At 55.2% G+C, this 17,998-nt stretch overlaps 2 protein-coding genes across 7 annotated transcripts in view; one reads left to right on the top strand and one right to left on the bottom strand.

Annotated features, from left to right (window-relative positions):
* The window catches only part of LOC122911546 (protein FAM187B-like), a 31,916-nt gene extending 28,790 nt beyond the window's left edge, over positions 1-3,126 (bottom strand). For 2 of the 4 annotated variants that reach the window (XR_006385487.1, XR_006385486.1), the window contains exons 1-2: positions 2,771-2,864; positions 850-967 (exon numbers count right to left, since the gene is read on the bottom strand). The gene's annotated coding sequence lies outside the window, so the exon portion shown is untranslated. Of the gene's footprint in view, positions 1-849; positions 968-2,066; positions 2,148-2,770; positions 2,865-2,954 lie in introns of those variants that run through there. The other 2 variants (XR_006385488.1, XR_006385489.1) reach the window with 2 other exon arrangements.
* LSR (lipolysis stimulated lipoprotein receptor) lies at positions 2,386-17,258 on the top strand. Of its 3 annotated transcripts, none has more exons than XM_044256317.1 (10): positions 2,386-2,483; positions 4,545-4,889; positions 9,798-9,917; positions 12,033-12,089; positions 12,630-12,776; positions 15,530-15,691; positions 15,847-15,906; positions 16,005-16,136; positions 16,395-17,032; positions 17,123-17,258. In XM_044256317.1, exons 1-10 carry the CDS (start codon positions 2,396-2,398, stop codon positions 17,156-17,158), a joined length of 1,785 nt encoding a protein of 594 aa, XP_044112252.1. In that variant the 5' UTR covers positions 2,386-2,395; the 3' UTR covers positions 17,159-17,258. The 3 variants fall into 3 exon arrangements, with proteins under 3 accessions (XP_044112252.1, XP_044112253.1, XP_044112254.1); XM_044256318.1 differs by lacking the exon at positions 2,386-2,483 and adding an exon at positions 3,122-3,346; XM_044256319.1 differs by lacking the exons at positions 2,386-2,483; positions 12,033-12,089 and adding an exon at positions 3,124-3,346.
* Positions 17,259-17,998: the final 740 nt, after the last annotated feature.

A 17,998-nucleotide genomic window follows, 5' to 3' on the forward strand; every position in this document is an offset into this window, starting at 1 on the left:
GTTCTCTCTCTCTCTCAAATAAACAAATAAAATCTTTTTAAATTTTTTTTTTAATTTTTAAAAAAAATTTTTTAAAAGAATGAAAGGCAAAGAAACACAATTATCTCAATTGATGGGGAAAAGACATTTGACAAAATCCAACATCCTTTACTAACAAAAACTCTGTGAAAACCAAGAATAGAGGGAAAATTCTCAACCTGATAAAGGGTATTACGGAAAATCCACAGCTAACGTCACACTCAGTGGGGAAAGATTGAATACTTTCCCTCTAAGTTCAGGAGGATGCCTACTTTCACTGTTGCTTTTCAACACTGTATTAGAAATCCTAGCACAGCAATCAGACAAGAAAAAGAAGAGGATCCATTCATCCAAACTGGAGATCGGTAAAGTTAATAAACTTGAGTCTTCTGTAGGGCTCCCTGCTCAGCAGGGAGAGCCTACTTCTCCCTCTCCCTCTGCCCCTCCCCACGGGCTTGTGCTCTCTCTCACGTGCACGCACTCTCTTGCACGCTTTCTCAAATAAATAATCTTTAACACAACCACAACCACAACCAAAAGGTGGAAACAACACAAGTGTCTAACAATAGATAAACGGATACACAAAATGTGGCATATACGTACAATGAAATACTATTCAGCCATAAAACGGGAGGAAACTTCCATTGTGATATATCCTAAAACATGCACGAACCTTGAAAACATGACACGAATGAGCCAGCATCATGAGCACATTATGAAGGCGCACATGCGATTGCGTCTTTCCACAAGGTCAGCTCTGTTCAATCATAAAGCAAAGTTAAACCACAACTCTAAAGCGGGTTCAGGATTCCAAACCTGATGACAACTCACCACACGACTGAACTTGGCTTCTTACACAGCGCACGGAGCAGGACTGAAGACAAGTCACACAACATAGTGGAGATGTGTTCTCAGTCTGGTCCGGGTCTGCTCTCCGCACTCACAGCTTCTGATGGTCAAGTGGGGAAGAATCTCGGTTATGTTCAGAGATCAATCAGGCAGAGCCTTTGAGGGGAAGCTGCCTTTTTTTTTTTTTTTTTTAATTTTATTTATTTGTTTGACAGACAGATTACAAGTAGGCAGAGAGAGAGAGAGAGAGGAGGAAGCAGGCTCCCCGCTGAGCAGGGAGCCAATGCGGGGCTTGATCCCAGGACCCTGGGACCATGACCTGAGCCGAAGGCAGAGGCTTTAACCCACTGAGTCACCCAGGTGAGGGGCAGCTGCCTTTTTTAAGTGGTCAGACATAAAGGGGTCAGGTTTGAAGAGTCAGAGTTTACTGGCCAAAATCCTTCCCTTTTCAAAGGGATTGGTTCAGTTTTTGGTCTTTGCAGACCTCTGGTTCTGTTCCTTATCAGTTCTGGGGTGTCAGGTGACATTGGTCCCGAGAGTATCCCCTAGCTGTGGTACCTTCCTGTTTTGAGTCATCACTTGACACAGGCTTCAGCTTGGCCTGAGCCTCCATTTTGCTCTCTACAGTCAGACATAACAAATGTTACATCTTTCCATTTTTATGAGGTACTCAGATTAGGCAACTTGGTAAAGAAAGTAGAAAAGAGGTTATCAAGGGCTGGTGCAGGTAGAAATGGGGAGTTATTGTAAAGTTGATAGAATTCATGTAGGGGAGGATTAGGTAAGTCTGTGAATGTAATTAAAAACGCCACTGAATTGTGCACTTACAAGTGGCTAAATGGTAAGTATGATGGTATGTGTTTTTTACCCCCCCTCTCCCACACACACACAAGAGGTGAGGGAGGGACGTGAAAGAGTTGACATTTTAGAAGAAATGACCTTTAGGTAAATCCCTGAAGGAGATGGAAGGTCATATGGCCACTTGCAGGAAGGATGTGCGGGCAGAGGGAGTAGTAAGGGGAACAGACATTCCAGAACCGGGCGGGGGTTGGGGGGGCGCACCAGTGTGGCTGAAGTTGAGTGAGCCGGGGGAGAGGGAAAGGAGGGGCGGTGAGAGAGGGCTCAGGCCACTGTAGTTTGGCTTCTTCTGGGAAAGGGAGCGCCGCAGGAAGATTTGGAGCAGATGTACGTGATCTGACCTGAATTCTAACAGGATGCTGCCGAACAAAGCATCCCTGGGCACTGCACCGGCCACCAGCGGCCAGTTCGCGCGACCTCCAGAGAGTCTCTCAGAAAAGGCGTCTAGGGCTTCCCAGGAGGCGCTTCCCCTCGCCGCCTTCTGGGGGCAGAAGAACCCCGCTGAACGCCCCGCGTTCCGGCGCCTCGACGTGCCCCGCCCTAGGGCGCAGGTGGCCCTGGCCCCGACAATCCTTGTGCGGAAACCTATTCCTACTTACGCGCCTCCACTCGGCCCCTTTAAGAACCAAAGAGCCCCGAGCGAGGGATGCCCGGGGGCTGAACCGCGACTATGGAAGGGGCGGGGGAAGGCGGGGAAAACTTCCGAAAGAGAATTTCAACTTTTCCTGGGCCTGATTCCCCTCCGGCGTCCCTAAGAGGTTAGAGCTTCCTTTCCGGAAACTTCAGTCGGTTCTTGCAAGTCATCTAAGTGGAAGGCACCAGAAGCCCGTGGCTACTCGGCGCCCCCCGGACGGTAGCCTCTGCCAGCCCAAAGCTCGCTTAGACTCGCCCCTCCCCGCAGGGTGTACCTAGGCGGGTCCATCGCCAGCCGGGGAGAGGGGTGTGGGCAGAGCGGAGACAGGTGCAAGGAGGACCCGCCCCCCGCAACAGGTGAATCACCCCATTTGGGCCTCAGTTCCCGTGAGTTATACTCTGCTAGGCTCACCCGGGGAAGGAGAGGGCGGGACAGGATACCCAAGTCTGCACGCGCCCTCCCGGCCGGCTGGTCACTTGGTTCCGACCCTTGGGGCCGGAGCGCACCTGGGTCAGCCCACTTCCGGGGAGGGAGGTGGAGGAGCCCCTCCCCGCCGCCCACCCCCTGGCCCAGCCCTCTGCTCACACCAGTGTACCTGGGTCGATCCATTCCCAAGAGTGCACAGGGGGTGGAATGGCTCGGAGAGCCACAGTGGGTCAGGCAAGTTTCCCCAGAAAGCTGGAAGGGTGCTCCTCATCCACGCTATTTCCTCTCATTAAAGTCCTGGAACAGGGCAAAATGGTCTTGGAATAGGGACAAGGAACGGAAGCGGGAAGGGGAGGAGCACGCACCCCTCCCAACCTTGGTGCGCGCCGCGCCCCCTACCCTCTCGGTACCAAGTAGGGGACGCGCGGGCTGGACGCGCCCAGACCGCGGCGATGGCGCCGGTGGCCCGCGGGCTTTCGATGTGGATGGGTCCCAACCCGGCCTTTCAGGGCTGGGGCGCGGCCTTTTTCGTGCGGCTTTTTCTCACCACCTTGTGCACAGGTACGGAGAGCGGGGCCTCTGGTGCGGCGGAACGGCGGGATGGCACTGTAGAAGGGGGATGGATGGAATTCTACACCGCCGAGCTGGCTGAAGAGCTGGGGCAGGGGGAGAGCCGAGATTAGGATTTCCTGATCCCCAGGGTCTCGGGAAATCCCTTGGGTGCCAGAGGGAGGGAAAGTCCCCATTGGAGTCAGGGAGCGCTCCCCCGCCCTTGTTCAGAGATAGCAGGAAGTGAAACTCCCTGGACCGCGAACCCTGGAGCGGCAAGGAGAATAGGACCCTTTGTGGTGTAGGGGTGAAGGACCACCTGATCACTTGGCAAGGCCGGGATGGGGACTTGGGCGCACCCCAAGATTTCTAAGTCTTGGGGTAGCGGGGAGCGGGTACTCGAGGGTTGGATCAGACGTTTCCTGGAGAGAGAGTTCAAGAAACCATGCCCAGGCTTCTGGTGGGTGTAGAACTGGGGAGTCCCCAGCCCCCAGCCCCAGCCCCACCCATGTCCCGAAGTATCTGCTTAAGGGTCTTGTGGGATGGACGTATGGACTTGGTGTGAAACCATCCTGTTGGCAAGCTTTCACCTGGCTCGGGTGTTTGTTTGTTTGGATGGGGTTGTGGAGGGGACTTTATCTCTCCCCAAGCACTTTTGTTGTGTTTCTTTTAGATGACTTTGGGGAGGATGAGGTGGGACGCTGCTGGAGCATTATGGGAGCTTTACCTACTCCATGGCAAAACAGTTCAGTGAAACAATTCCACAATTCCGCGCCCACCACCGCACCCCATCCACAAAGCCCCGCATAACTTGGGACCTGTACTGGTTGTTTTTGCGATTGGGCCTTGAGTGTGGGCGGCTTTGTGGTGGTCATTTGTGCCTTCCTGTACAGGCCACAGAGGGAGGTACTTTCCATGAAAGAATGGCTAAGGGAAGAGGGAGCTGGGTTCAGAGGCCACAGTCTGGGAAGAAGGATGGACGGGATGTTCCGAGAAATCTGGCTGTGTGACCTTGTACTTGCCACTTTAGCCCCATGGGTCTAGAAAATGGGCACGATTATCGGAGCTTACCTCTCCAGTTCCAGGGATTAAGAAACAATGTGTGCTAGGCACTCTGTAAAGCCATTACACTAGTAAATGTCAAGCGGGCGGCACTCATTCCTGCTGCAGCTCACAGAGGCCCTGGTAACTCTCTTCTCGCCGCCCTCAGCCCCGGCCAGCGCCATCCAGGTGACGGTGTCAGACCCCTACCACGTGGTGATCCTATTCCAGCCGGTGACCCTGCCCTGCACCTACCAAATGACCACGACCCCTACGGCGCCTATCGTCATTTGGAAGTACAAGTCTTTCTGCCGGGACCGCATCGCCGATGCCTTCTCCCCGGCCAGTGCTGACAACCAGCTCAGTGCCCAGCTGGCAGCGGGCAACCCAGGCTACAATCCCTATGTGGAGTGCCAGGACAGCGTGCGCACTGTCAGGGTCGTGGCCACCAAGCAGGGCAATGCTGTGACCCTGGGAGACTACTACCAGGGCCGGAGGATCACCATCACAGGAAGTATGTTGGGCGGGGGTAGGGGGCGGGGCAGGGGGGTCGGGAGGGGCGGGACTTGCTGGGGTGGTGGTGTTGGCTCCGTTGTGCCTTTGCCTGGTGTTCCCACCAGGCAGCTCTTGAGCACCAGTGCCTGAAAGGATTGATGAAGGGAGGTTTCCTTCCTTATATCCATCCATTCATGCATCTATGCTTTATTGAACAGCAAAAATTTGTTGAGCACCTAAGATAGGCAGGCGCTCTTTGAAGCTGGAAATAGAGCAGTAGACGCATTCATCAAATCCCCTCCCTCTTGGAGCTTGCATTCCAGGCAGGGAGGCGAACAAGATAACACACGCTGTCAAGTGCTTGGAACATAAAATTGGGTAATGAAGAGAAGGAGGGGTTCTCTAATAATAGGAATGCCAGCACCAAGAAGTAAAATTTATGTAAGGAACAACTTAAAAAGGGCCTCCTATGGGCCAGGCTCTCATCCAGGTTAGACCACACAGTAATTGTGTGAGTAGATTCTATTGTCATTTTAAAGAGGTCCAGAGAGGTAAAGCGACTTGTGCTGGGTCGCAAAGCTAGGATTCTAAGTTAAGTGGCTGTCTAGGCACACAGGTAGGCAGGGGCTGGAGCTGGGATTTGAACCCAGGCGGACCTCAGAAGACATGTACTTAGCTGTAACACTGAGAGTTAATAAGTGCCTACTGGGACGAAGGGGGAGGTGGGGAGTCGTTCATTCATTCTTCTGGTATTTATCCAGCATCTCCTAAGTGTCAGGAGCTTTGGTGCTGGGGATGTATGTGGTGATCAAGACAGCCAAGGTTCCTGCCCCCAAGAAGGTGACATTCTATTGAGGCGGGCTATAAACAGGCAGATCAAGAGAGAGTTTCAGGGAGGACTGAGTGCTACCTAGAAAGCCAGCTAGGACCAGGTGCTATGTGGAATGATGACTCTGGGGTGCACACTTCCAGATCTTTCACAAATGTTATTTTAGAAGGACCAGACCCTAAAGAATCTTGAGGAAGGTGATGGGCTGCAGTGGGCGAGTGATTAGAGTATTAATCTTGGGGATGGGGACAGAGTGGGGAAGGGAGCAGCCCCTTATAGACCCCAAGGGACCAGGCAAGCCATGGAGCACAATCCCTCACTCCATCTAGAGACAGTGGACGAGACAGGCTTCCAGGGACCCAGCCTTTTAATCGTGTTTGGGGGAGGGACTGGACCTGCTTGCCCCTCATTTTCCTGAGAGGTTCAGCCCAAAGCATCTTGCTGTTTGGTGGTCAGAGAGCTTCTTGGGGCTTCAACCTGTATAGGCCCCTCTCCTAGAGCCCTGTGACCTCTCGGGCCTGGACAGGCATGACGGCCCAGCAGCCCGGTCAGGACAACCTGAAAAACCGAGAGTGCCCTTAAAGGCTGGCTGAAATCATGCCTCCTCTGCTGAGTCTAAAATTCTAGAGTGATGCCCAGGCTCTCCTGGCAGTAGACTCTCTGTGTTCCAGAGGCCCCCAGCTTTCAGTGATCAAGTTGCCTTGAAGTGCTCTTGTGTTTGATACAGGCCATAATTTGTAAATATCCATTGTGTGTACGTCCTGTCAGGAAGCCTGGGAGTCGAGAGAGCTTCCTGCATTTCAGCTTTGAGCATGGAGAAAAGTGGACCTCCTTCTAGTATTCCTGGGTCACCATCTGTCCAGGTTTTAACCAAAAGCTGTCCTAGGCAAACTATAATGGTGTCCACGCTCAGTGTCCATTCGTCCCTGCTCTGGGTGATGCGGAGTACTGGGATGCTTCTGCCTTGCCAGGCTGCTGGGGGCTCCTGGGACCCCTGAGTTGAGGGCTGCCTCTGCTCTATGCAGATAAGGAAGCAGAGACCCAGAGCTGTAAAGAAGGCCCGGCATCTTCTCCTGGCACCTGAAACAATGAGGGCAATGCCCAGTCCAAGTGATGTCAGGACCAGACATAGGCCAGGAACAGGGTGTGCCTTGCAGGAAGGAGGTGGGCCCAGGCCTTAGAATTGATCAAAAGAAGCTGGAAGGCCATATTTTGTGTGGGTTTTGCAAACATTATGTAGGCCAAACAAAACACACAGAGGCCTGGAGCCCAGATTTCAACTCCCGGCCTCTGAACTTTTGCAGGAGCAGGGGGTTCCCATCAAAGTCCTCGGCACTGCGCAGGGACCTGCCCCTGAGCTTTGGGGAGAGATGTGGCTGGAGTCTGACTTAAGGATATAGGTGGAAAATCAATGGGCCAGCGGGGTGTTACAGAGAAGCAGAAAGATTGGGGAGCATGTGGTTCTATGTTGTATGAGGGTTCAATGAAGGAGTGCATGGGTGGGGGACCCGGCGCAGGGACAGCTCAGTACTCGGTGACTGGATGCATGACGCGGAGGGGAGTCACGTCCTCTGCCCCTTCACGGCTCCTCGGAAGGTCACCTTCCCACGAAGGTTTCTTCCAGTTCCCCCTGAAATTTGTACAACTCCCCACTCAGCTCTGGGACTTTCTCTCTGCCTTCCCTGATCAGTTTTCTCCATACTGCTTATCACCATGTGATATGTGATCTGTTGACATTTTTTATTTGTCTTTCTCTCCCAGTTAGGATCTGAGCTCCGTAAGAACAGGGATTTATGTCAGCTTCTCAAATGTGCTGGGGGCGGCGGGGGGGGGATCTCTACGTGTTTTTTTTTTCCTCTCTCTCTCTTAAATTCTTCCAAGAACCTTGTTTTTATAACTAGCGAACTGAGAGAAGTTTGAAAAATATTCATCATGACAATGACAAACTCATTATAGTTTGACATAAATTACATGCTTTTTATGAAAAAGATAACCCTATTTTCCAGAACACAGCAAAAGACCTCAATGAAAAGTATGGCATTGCCTCAGCTTTATGTTTTTGCACATCTCCTTCAAATCTGCCTGAATAGGAAAAGGTAGATTCTCGAAGCTGCTCCTGCATTCAGCTCATGGTGATGGCACACCCTAGGCTCTGGAAGACTTCAGGGCCCACTCATGAGAGTGTCCGTGAAAAAGGCAGATGACATCTTAGTATTACTATGATAATAACTTTGACCTCAAGGATGCTCCGAAAAGATCTGGGGGGCCCCGGGGCCATAGATCAGACTTCGAGAACCATTGTTCTCTAGTACACCACCAGGTGCCTCGGATACTGCCAGGAACGTAGGCTGCATTTGGGAATTACACATTGAATATTGAATGAGTGTATCAGGTGCCTGTTTGAATATAGCCACGTATGTGTCGAGAATGTTGGAACAGGTGTCAAGAGGGAAGGAAGGGGAGCATGAAGAGGGAAGGGGTCTACTTCTTGGTCCTGGCCAAGGTGTCCGTGTCAAGCACGGGGGTCTCGGCACTGGCCAAGAGAGACCAGATTCTGCTTGCATGGGGCCTGCATTCTCCCAGGTGGGAGGTCAGCCCCTCCGCCGGTGGACGCAGTTCAGCAGTCAGGTGGGGGTTCTACTTGTAGGATGGAACCAGGCCTGTGAGCATCTGGGAACCAGTGCCGGCCAGAGGGAGTAGCACAAGCCCTGGCAGGTGTGGGCGCAGCATCTTGGGGGACAGTGAGGAGGCTGGTGTGTCTGGAGTCTGGTAAGCAAAGGAGAAGAACAGGGTTGAGGCCGGTGTGGTAACCAGTAGCCAGATCTTGCCAGGGGCCTTGCCGGCTGGGGTTAGATGCTTGAAATGGTGGAGGAAGACATTGGCAGAGGGTTTTTCTTTTTCCTTTATTCTTTTTTTTTTTTCTTTTAGAGAAAGACTGTGAGTGTGGGGGAGGGGCATAGCGAGAGAGAGACAGAGAGAGAGAGAGCTTATGCCCTCGCAGCCCAAGCAGACTCCCTGCTGAGCATGCAGCCTGACTGGGTCTTGATCTCAGGACCCTGAGATCACAACCTGAATCGAAATCAAGAGTCCAATGCTTAACTGACTGACTCACCCGGGCACCCCAAGAGGTTTTTTCTGTAGACCTGAGGTCTTTCGAAGAAGGAAGAAGGCTCCCATTCTTTCATTCCCTCAGCAACGGACTGGTGCCCTGGTGGGTGCGGCGCGGTGCAGATAGAGGCGCACCCAGTTCCTGGCCTCCAAGCCCAGTGGGGAAGGGCGGTGGGTGCGAGGGGCTGGGAGGGAGGCAGGTCAGCCGGAGCCAGGGAGAAGGAGCCAGGGAGAAGGAGCCGCTGGGGAGCTCTGGGGGCGCTCACCTGGGCCTGTTCCCGTCTGCAGTCGCACGAGGTCCCACCCGCTCCCACATGAGTGGATGGCCAGAAGGATTTAACTAATTAAGGCCTGAGGAGCAGAGAGGAAACCGGATGTGCTGACTTTCATTACTGCCCTAATTGATGGGCTCCTCACCCGCCTGAGCGTCCCAAGCCCTGGGCCTGACCTAGAATGTGGGGCTGATGACTTGGGAGCTGGGGGGGGGCCCTCAGCTCCTTCTCACAGCCCCTCTTTCCCATGCCTGGGCAGCACCTGGTTCTGGAATCTGGCCTGTTTATGTCTGCCTCACCACCCAGGCCCCCTGCCCTGGGGGCTACACCGATCTCTGGGGTGGTTCGAGTTGGGGGAGTTAGCTTTGCTGTGAGAAGGGGGTACGACGATGGCTCTAGGTCTGCCGCCCAGGCTCTATCTAGATCAGCCCCATTCAGGATTCTCTGCTGGGGCGGATTAGGTCATCTTGCCAGACCTCTTTTCTTATCTACAAGACAGGAAAGGTTACAGGACTCACCTCACAGACTTGCTGAAACACCCTGTGTTAAATAAGTGTTTACAACCGAGTCCAAAAAGTAGCCCGCCCTTGGTACAGATCACTGAATGCTCCCTCCGTCCATCTGCAGCCCCACTCTCCTGCCCCGTTCCTTCCTGATGTGCTCGTGGGGAGGCTCCAGTCCTCCCCCTCGAGGTGTCCTCACCTCTCTCCTGTTGCAGATGCTGACCTGACCTTTGACCAGACAGGCTGGGGGGACAGTGGTGTGTATTACTGCTCCGTGGTCTCGGCCCAGGACCTCCAGGGGAACAATGAAGCCTATGCAGAGCTCATCGTGTTGGGTGAGTGGGTTGGGCCACAAGGGCCTGGGAAGGGGTTGGCGATGGGATCAGGGCCCCTTCTTCAGGCACCTCTGTACATCTGCCCTCTGCCCTTCCGCTCACTCTCTGCACTCTGTCGCCTGCTTCGCTCTCCTCTCATGGCACCACCAGTCACTGGGGCTTCTCTGCCCTGCACCCCAGGCAGGGAGCCTTCCCTCCAACATGTCAAATAAGCCAGAGCCAAGCTGAGAGTGGAGAGAACTGGGAGACTCTCCCTCTCCCCAGGCTCCTTTTTTAATAAAAACCCCCAAATTTTCAGAGGTAATTGGCAGTGAGTGGGGAGGGAAGATGGTGGGTCTCACCGAGGGGAGGCTGGACCTGCTCCCTGCCCCATTCTGGGGGCCGCAGCTCACGCACATCCCTGGCCAAACTCAGGAACCTCACCCTCTGCCCCGAAGGGCTGGCATTGTGTGGCTGACACAGTGAGGCCACTGCCACGTGCTCAAGGGCAGCACTGCCCCACCAGCAGCCCTGCCCCATCTGGCCTTGAGCCCGCTGCCCCGTGTGGCTGGGATGCTGCCATTAGCCAGATGCTCTGTTCTCAGCCAACACATATGGTCTTGGGCAACGCGTGCTGTATGGGTGCTGCTGGGCTGTATGTTGCCATCATCACATGCATGATGCAAGGAAACGCATGTGTGAATGAGCACACATGATGGTGGGGGGCGTGCACCAGGGTGTTCTGATCACAACAGAGCTCGTGTGTGGGTGACAGAACGCATGTAGCAGGGCCCTGGAGGACTCCGTTGTGTGGCCACATGCACAGCCTATATCCGCAGTTCCCAAAACACAGCATCAGGACCTGCTTGACACCATAAAAAATTCTTGAGGATCTCAGAGTTTGTGTATACATTTTTGTTGATGTTGATAGTTGCTTAATGTTACAAATGGAGAGCAGGCGGGTTTTTTTTTTTTTTTTTTTTTTTTAAGATTTTATTTATTTGAGAGACAGTGAGAGAGCTTCAGAGAGGAGAAGGTCAGAGGGAGAAGCAGACTCCCTGTGGAGCTGGGAGCCGGATGCGGGACTCGATCCCAGCACTCTAGGATCATGACCTGAGCCAGAGGGAGTTGCTTAACCCACTGAGCTACCCAGGCCCCTTGAGCAGGCAATTTCTAAAGCACAAGGCACTCGATTACACAATCCACTCTAATCAGAGCAGTGAGGTCACCCCTTCTCACAGAGCCTCCGGAACACCCATGGGAGAAGCAGCGCAAAAAAGGCAAACGGGACTTGGTGTTCTCTGAAAGTGGTCTTGTCCTCCTGGGCAGGAAGGCGCTTTGGGAGCCCCTGCTTTGCATGCTAGAACCAGGGGCAGGTGGCGCAGAGAGGTGAGCCCTGCTGGCTAGAGCTTTGCGGGCGCAGAGCCGGGTATCCCCGTGATACAACGCTCATGGGATGCAGAGAACTGGGGGCACTTAAGGGGAGGCCCTAGGTGGGCTGCGGAATTTGTGCAGGGGACAGAATGCGTGAAATGAGCTGGAACTCCGGGTCACACTGTGACTTGTATGGGCCTTCATGGGCCTCTTCCCTCATGTTAAAAAATCAGATGTTTTGTGATTACATTGCTGCCAAGACCACTCGTTATTATGGAATCGATACTGCTATTTTTCTCCTTCAGATTTTGAAATAAAACGAAAACATTTTCTTGGGTCCTAGGGCACTGTGCCTACCCTGCCTGATGGAACAGGACTAGCCCTCTCACGGGAGATGGAGCCCTTGGGGGTGATAGGACCCGTGTATATGGAGAAGATGGGGAGCCCACACTTGAGGTTGAACCTTCAGAACCCACGGGATGTGTTCTGGAACACTATGGGGTGACAGAATTCCCCAAGGCATGAGAGAGTGGGTGAATTATGGGCTGGAAGCCTTCTGGAAAACAGTACCTACATGGTCGAGGGCAGGGAGGGGAAGGAACCACGGAACCATCTGCTAGGACCCTCCTAGCCCACCCCCACCCCACCCCCCACCGCTTCAGGACAGACCTTCACCCTGAAGAGCCTGGAATGAGGCTTCAGGGTAGGGGCGGGCTGGGCTGGCCCTTGCCAGCATAATCTGTCTCTCTTTTGTCCCTCCAGGCAGGACCTCGGGGGTGGCAGAGCTCTTACCTGGTTTTCAGGCGGGGCCTATGGAAGGTACGGGGTGGAGCCCCCCCCCATCCTAAACCCCACTCGCTGTGTGGACCCCCACTAACCCCACCTGATTCCAACTCTGTGGCCTCTAGTGACCTGGCTCTGGGGTTTGGGGTGGGCTGGACTGGCTGCAGAGGGGCCTGGGGTGTAGACAGGGGGCTCCTGTTGACTGGTGCCTGCGGTACTCTTCTAAAGGGTGGGATCTGGGCAGGTGGCTCTCTGTCCCTCCTGTAAGCTACATTCTGTTCTTGCTCCGGCCAGGTGACCTCTAGTTTTCTGCCTGGCCGGAGGAGCCCCATGCTTGCGGGTTCCCTGAATCCGGGACTGGCCTGGGTGTGTGGGGGGGTGCCTCTTTACTGCCGTGGCCCCTGCACTTGGCTGGAGAATCCAGCAGGGGTCGCAGCTTTCCTAGGAAGCTTCAAGAATCACCTTGCCCTCCACCTGCCTCTGCGTCCCCCATGAACAGGGACATGTTCCCTGTTCCCTTCCAGGCCTCCTGGGAGAAGGGCCTTCCTTCTCAGGGCCCGTTCCCTCTCTCTGCAGACTGGCTGTTCGTGGTCGTGGTCTGCTTGGCTGTGTTCCTCGTCTTCCTCCTCCTGGGCATCTGCTGGTGTCAGTGCTGCCCCCACACCTGCTGTTGCTACGTCAGGTGCCCTTGCTGCCCGGACAAGTGCTGCTGCCCGGAAGCCTGTAAGTGCCCCTCACGGGCCCATCCCTGCCCACCTCCCTCTTGGGTTCCGGGGCAGAAGGTGGCCGTGCACCGGCTTCCCAGGGCAGTGCCATCGGTCTGGAGGGTATGGGGTGATCAGCCTGGGAGAAAGTGGGCCAAGGAGGATCTTGCTGTCTTAGGTGATCGTTTACATATGCTTCCAACTTTGCATTCATTTTAAATTTTCACTTATTTTGAGGTGTTTTAAAAGCATCATTTATGCACAAGGTGAAAAATTATCAAATAGTATACAACATCATTCACTGGGAAGTACAGCTCCTTTTTTTTCTTTTTCTTTATCTTATTTATTTGAGAGAGAGGAGTAGGAGTGGGATGGGCCAAAGGAGAGGAAGAAGCAGACTCCCTGCTGAGCAGGAAACCTGAGGCCAGGGGAGCTCCAACCCAGGACCCCGGGATCATGACCTGAGCAGAAGGCAGGTGCTTAACTGACTGAGCCACCCAGGCGCCCCAGTAAAGCTCCCTTTAAAAATAAACTCTTAAATGGAAAAGGTAAGAAAACAAGGTTTACAGCACTAATATAATCTATACAATTTTCAAATTCCACATCCACACAAGCACCCTGGTCTAAGGACATCTCTAGCATATCAGAGTAGGTCACTGGGGGCTGGGCGTGGAAGTGAGACTGGAGATGAAGGGGAAAGAACAAACAGAACAGAGAAGGGGGAAGCAGAGGAGAAGGTGGGGTCTCCCTCTTGCCACTGCCCTCCACTTCCCCTCCTCAGGGATGGCTTTGTTGCCAGTTCCTCCCAGAGTGCCCGAGCAGGGCCACAACTCTGCTCAGTCCAAGAGGCTTTCAGGGTGAAATCCCAGGCAGCTGTCGTTGGCTTGGGCAGGTGGAAGCTGGAGGCCTGGCTGGGTGTTTTCCCCACTGGGAAGCCCAGGCAGTGACTTCCCCTCGTGCGTCCAGCACTCAGTGCGGGGCTTGGCCCGCTCCTTGAGCTGTTGGCCACATTACTGTCAGCACTGGTCGTGACCAAGGGCCAGGAAGCACATCAGAGCCATGCCTCAGCTACTATGTGGCCTCAGACAAGCAGAGCTCCCTCTCCGAGATGGTTTCCTTCTTTATAGGGTTCCCACGTGGCGGTGTGAGCATTAGAGGAGGACGGTGTGCGAGCACCCAGCACAGGGCCGCCGCTCGATGCATACTGGCTAATTTCCTGAGCATTGAACACCCCAGTGGACCGCCCCGTCCCGCCAAGTGTTGCTGCCCTGGGAAAAATCCACTGCCCTCTGGAGGCAGATGCTGGCCCTCCTGTGTCTCTTGTCCTTTCTAGTTGAGGGCTTCAGCCTCAGGCGGTGGGCACTGGTCTCAATCACAGGTGTGATCCCCACCCCAGGAGGGGGATCCGCAACCAAGTTTGCAGTTACCCCACTGATTAAGGCTGGGCCCAGGATGTCCAGTGTCTGTCCCAAGGCCATGCTCCTTCCATCCAGAGACCCTGATACCTCAAACAGAGGACCCATTAACTCCCTGCCAGAGGCCCTGTTACATTTGCCAGGGCCACAGCCCTGCTGAGGCAGCTGGGAACAGCAACTCCCACAGCTTATAAAATGCCAGCTCCCCCGAGCTCCTGAGGAGGGCCCCTCCTGGGGCTGCTGAGCCCTGAGCCTCCTGCTTCCAAATTGAATCAGAGGAAGTAGCTTCCCTGGACTCCCATCTCCGTGTGACAATCCCAGGGAGGAAGTGACTTGCTCTGTCAGGCCCAGTGACTTTGACAGGAGAGCAGCCACCTGAACCCTGCCTTTTGTGGGGAAGAAGATGGCAAGGAGGATTTGCCCTTGAGCTGTCAAGCCTAGCAGGCGGGGGCGGGCTGGGAGAGGGTGTGGCCCGGGGTTGGAAACACTAGAGGTACTTTGAGGAGTTGCTGGGCTGCTTGGCCGCAGGAAGTGAACGCTGAGGCTCCCACGCTTTTGCCTCAGAATGAGTCCCACTGCATCTGGGCCTAGAGAACCCAGCTGCCATGAGAGGGGAGTGGGCATGGGATTCCCGCTGCCCAGATGATGCATTTTCTGGAATGGTGGCCCAGCTGCCAAAAGGGAATACTGGGATCTGGTTAGAGGGTCCAGCACGTGGGCTTTCTCTAAAGGGGCATCTTTGCTCCCTTTTGCTCTGTAAGAACTCGGGCCAGGGTGGCCACCTCTCCTGATGGGGTGGCTAGAGAGCTGGGATTTTTGATAAAACCTCATCAAACTGGGGCGCCTGGGTGGCTCAGTGGGTTGGGCCGCTGCCTTCAGCTCAGGTCATGATCTCAGGGTCCTGGGATCGAGTCCCGCATCGGGCTCTCTGCTTGGCGGGGAGCCTGCTTCCTCCTCACTCTCTCTCTGCCTGCCTCTCTGCCTACTTGTGATCTTTCTCTCTGTCAAATAAAAAAACAAAAAAAAACTTTAAAAAAAAAAAAAAAACCTCATCAAACTAGGGCAAACCATCATACAGTCAAACAAGCATAGTGGCTAGCCAGATGGGGCCATGGGCTGCTGGTGTGCAACCCCCGCTGCCCAAAAACTGTGTGAAAAAACACAAACAAGGTGTGGAATCAATGAAGTCAATGGCCTGAGTCTCAGGAACCCTCCAGAAACCAACCCAAGTGCCTAGGGAAGCCCCATGGCTCAGGGGTTGGGAGGAAGGTGCAGGCACATGGCCCTCCTGACACTCTAACAGAGCAAAGGGTGACATGGCTCCCAGCTGCTTTCTCATACTGTGTGTCCTCCCCAGTGTATGCTGCAGGCAAAGCAGCCACCTCAGGCGTCCCAAGCATCTACGCCCCCAGCACCTATGCTCACCTCTCCCCTGCCAAGACCCCGCCCCCACCAGCCATGATTCCCATGGGCCCCATCTACAATGGGTACCCTGGCGACTTCGACAGGAACAGCTCAGGTGAGGAGGCCTTGAGTAGCTGGGAAGGGGCTGGGGCAGGGGTAGGCTGGGCATTTGGGCACTAAGAGGCCTGGAGCCAGAAGAGAGGGGATTGGAGGCTGGGCCTGGAGGGCTTTGCTCCATGCAGGCGGCCACTGACAGTCAAATTTCCCCAGTTGGCGGCCACAGCTCCCAGGTACCCCTGCTTCGTGACACAGACAGCAGTGTGAACTCTGGTGAGAACCAATTGTTATAAGATTGGATGTGTCTTTATGGGAGGGGGCTGGGTCAGCATCTCTCCCCCTAAACTTATCACCTCCATCTCGTGTCCTAGAAGTCCGCAGTGGCTACAGAATTCAGGCCAGCCAGCAGGACGACTCCATGCGGGTCCTGTACTACATGGAGAAAGAGCTGGCCAACTTCGACCCTTCTCGACCTGGTGCCGCCAATGGCCGTGTAGAGCGGGGTGAGTGGGAGCCTTGTGGTTTGAGGGGTTTCTGAGTAAGGAGGAAGCAGCTCCAGGTATGCTTGCTGGAAATCCTGGACATAGTACCTCCTTTCCTACGGTGGCCACAGTGAGAAGTGTACAACACTCTGCATGTCAACTCTTAAAAGATGAGAAGTCCAGGGCCCCCTAGAAAGTATATGAGCCAAGTGGGTGACTCTCCTGGGCCTTGGAGTTCCGGACCTCCCAGCAATCAGTGATATCCCCCCTTTCCTACAGCCATGAGTGAAGTCACCTCCCTCCACGAGGACGACTGGAGATCCCGGCCTTCCCGAGGCCCTGCCCTTACTCCAATCCGGGATGAGGAATGGGGTCGTCACTCCCCTCGGAGTCCCAGGAGTCCCAGACGGTGGGGGCAAGAGCCCCCTGTAGAGCGGCCAGGGAGTGGTTGGGGGGCCGGGCGGCCCCGTGCCAGATCTGTGGATGCTCTGGATGACCTCACCCGGCCGGGCTCTGCTGAATCTGGGAGGAGGTCTCCCCCAAGTAGGGGGAGGAGAGGTCAAGCCTATGGACCACCCAGAAGCCGAAGCCGAGATGACCTCTATGATCAAGATGACCCAAGGGAATTTCCACACTCCCGGGATCCCCACTATGATGACTTCAGATCTAGAGACCGCCCTCATGCTGACCCTAGGTCCCGCCACCACCGATCCCGGGACCCTCGGGAAGATGGCCCCAGGTCTGGGGACCCCCAGTATGATGGGCGGCTACTGGAAGAGGCCTTGAGGAAAAAGGGGCCAGGTGAGAGGAGGAGACCTTACAGGGAGGAAAATGAGGAGGAGCCCTACTACCCTCCAGCACCTCCCCCTTACTCTGAGACGGACTCCCAGGCGTCACGGGAACGGAGGCTTAAAAAGGTGAGAACAACCCTTCCTGCTTTAAGACCCTTCCTGGATCCTCTCCTCCAGTCCTCCCCTGCTCACACCCATTTTCTTTCTCCCTTGCAGAACTTGGCCCTGAGTCGGGAAAGCTTAATCGTCTGATCTCACGTTTTGTATGTACCTTTTGTACTTTTTTTTTTTTAAATTTGAGGGACTTATTGATGATCTGCCCTCTTAAGACTAATAAAACTTTCGATCACAAGGCTTGTGTCTAGAGGGAGGTGTTTCTTTTGCTGCATGAGGTGGGTAGCCCGGCAGCTGCTGTGTCTATGTGTCTATGTGTGCGCGTTGCATGCCTGCGAATCTGCAAAAGGCCGCGTGTCCAGCTTTCTCCCAGGACTTGCATCCTGGGCCAGGAGGAAAGCACCGGCTTTGCCTTCTTCCCCGGGCCAGGAGTACGTGCCCCACGCTGACTCCGCCCGGCCCTGCGTGCGCGCCCCGGCCCCGCCCGGGCGTGCGCATGCGCCCCGGACCTCCGCCTTCGCGCACCCCCGACCGGCTGCCGGGAGCGCGCGTGCGCGCTCCTCTCCCCTTCAACCCGGTTCACCTCCCCCCAACTCCGACCTACTTTACTGTTTCCAAACCCCGCAGCCTGCCTCGTCCCCGGCGACCAGAGCCCCTCCTCCGGGTCCCCCGGCGTTCTATCCGGGGCCGCGTTCCACTCGGGCGGCCCGCCGGCGAGTGCCGGGTGGCCGCGGAGGCGGCGACGGCGACCTCGAGCCCCGCCGAGACCCGGGCCCGCGCGCGCCCGCCCGCCATCGGAGACACACAGCGCGCGCGCTCCCCGGGGGCTGCCCTCCCCCCGCGCGCGTCGGCCCCGGGCTCGCGCCGCCGCCGCCGCCGCCGCCGCCGCGCGCGCGCAGCTCAAGTAAAGGAGGAAAAAAAAGGGGGAAAAAATAGAAAGCAGCGGCGGCTGTAGCAGCGATCCGCCGCCGGACTGGG

The sequence above is a fragment of the Neovison vison genome, chromosome 7 (assembly GCF_020171115.1).
Source record: "Neovison vison isolate M4711 chromosome 7, ASM_NN_V1, whole genome shotgun sequence".
In the NCBI taxonomy this organism is placed as follows: domain Eukaryota; kingdom Metazoa; phylum Chordata; class Mammalia; order Carnivora; family Mustelidae; genus Neogale; species Neogale vison.

What these genes read in the sequence shown, in the direction of transcription:
- LSR (XM_044256318.1), top strand. Translation starts at nt 3,238, where the DNA reads ATGGCGCCGGTGGCCCGCGGGCTTTCGATGTGGATGGGTCCCAACCCG. An exon ending in TCAGGCGGGGCCTATGGAAG is followed by an intron (nt 12,090 to 12,629) that starts GTACGGGGTGGA and finishes CTCTCTCTGCAG; the next exon opens with ACTGGCTGTTCGTGGTCGTG. An exon ending in AGACAGCAGTGTGAACTCTG is followed by an intron (nt 15,907 to 16,004) that starts GTGAGAACCAAT and finishes CTCGTGTCCTAG; the next exon opens with AAGTCCGCAGTGGCTACAGA.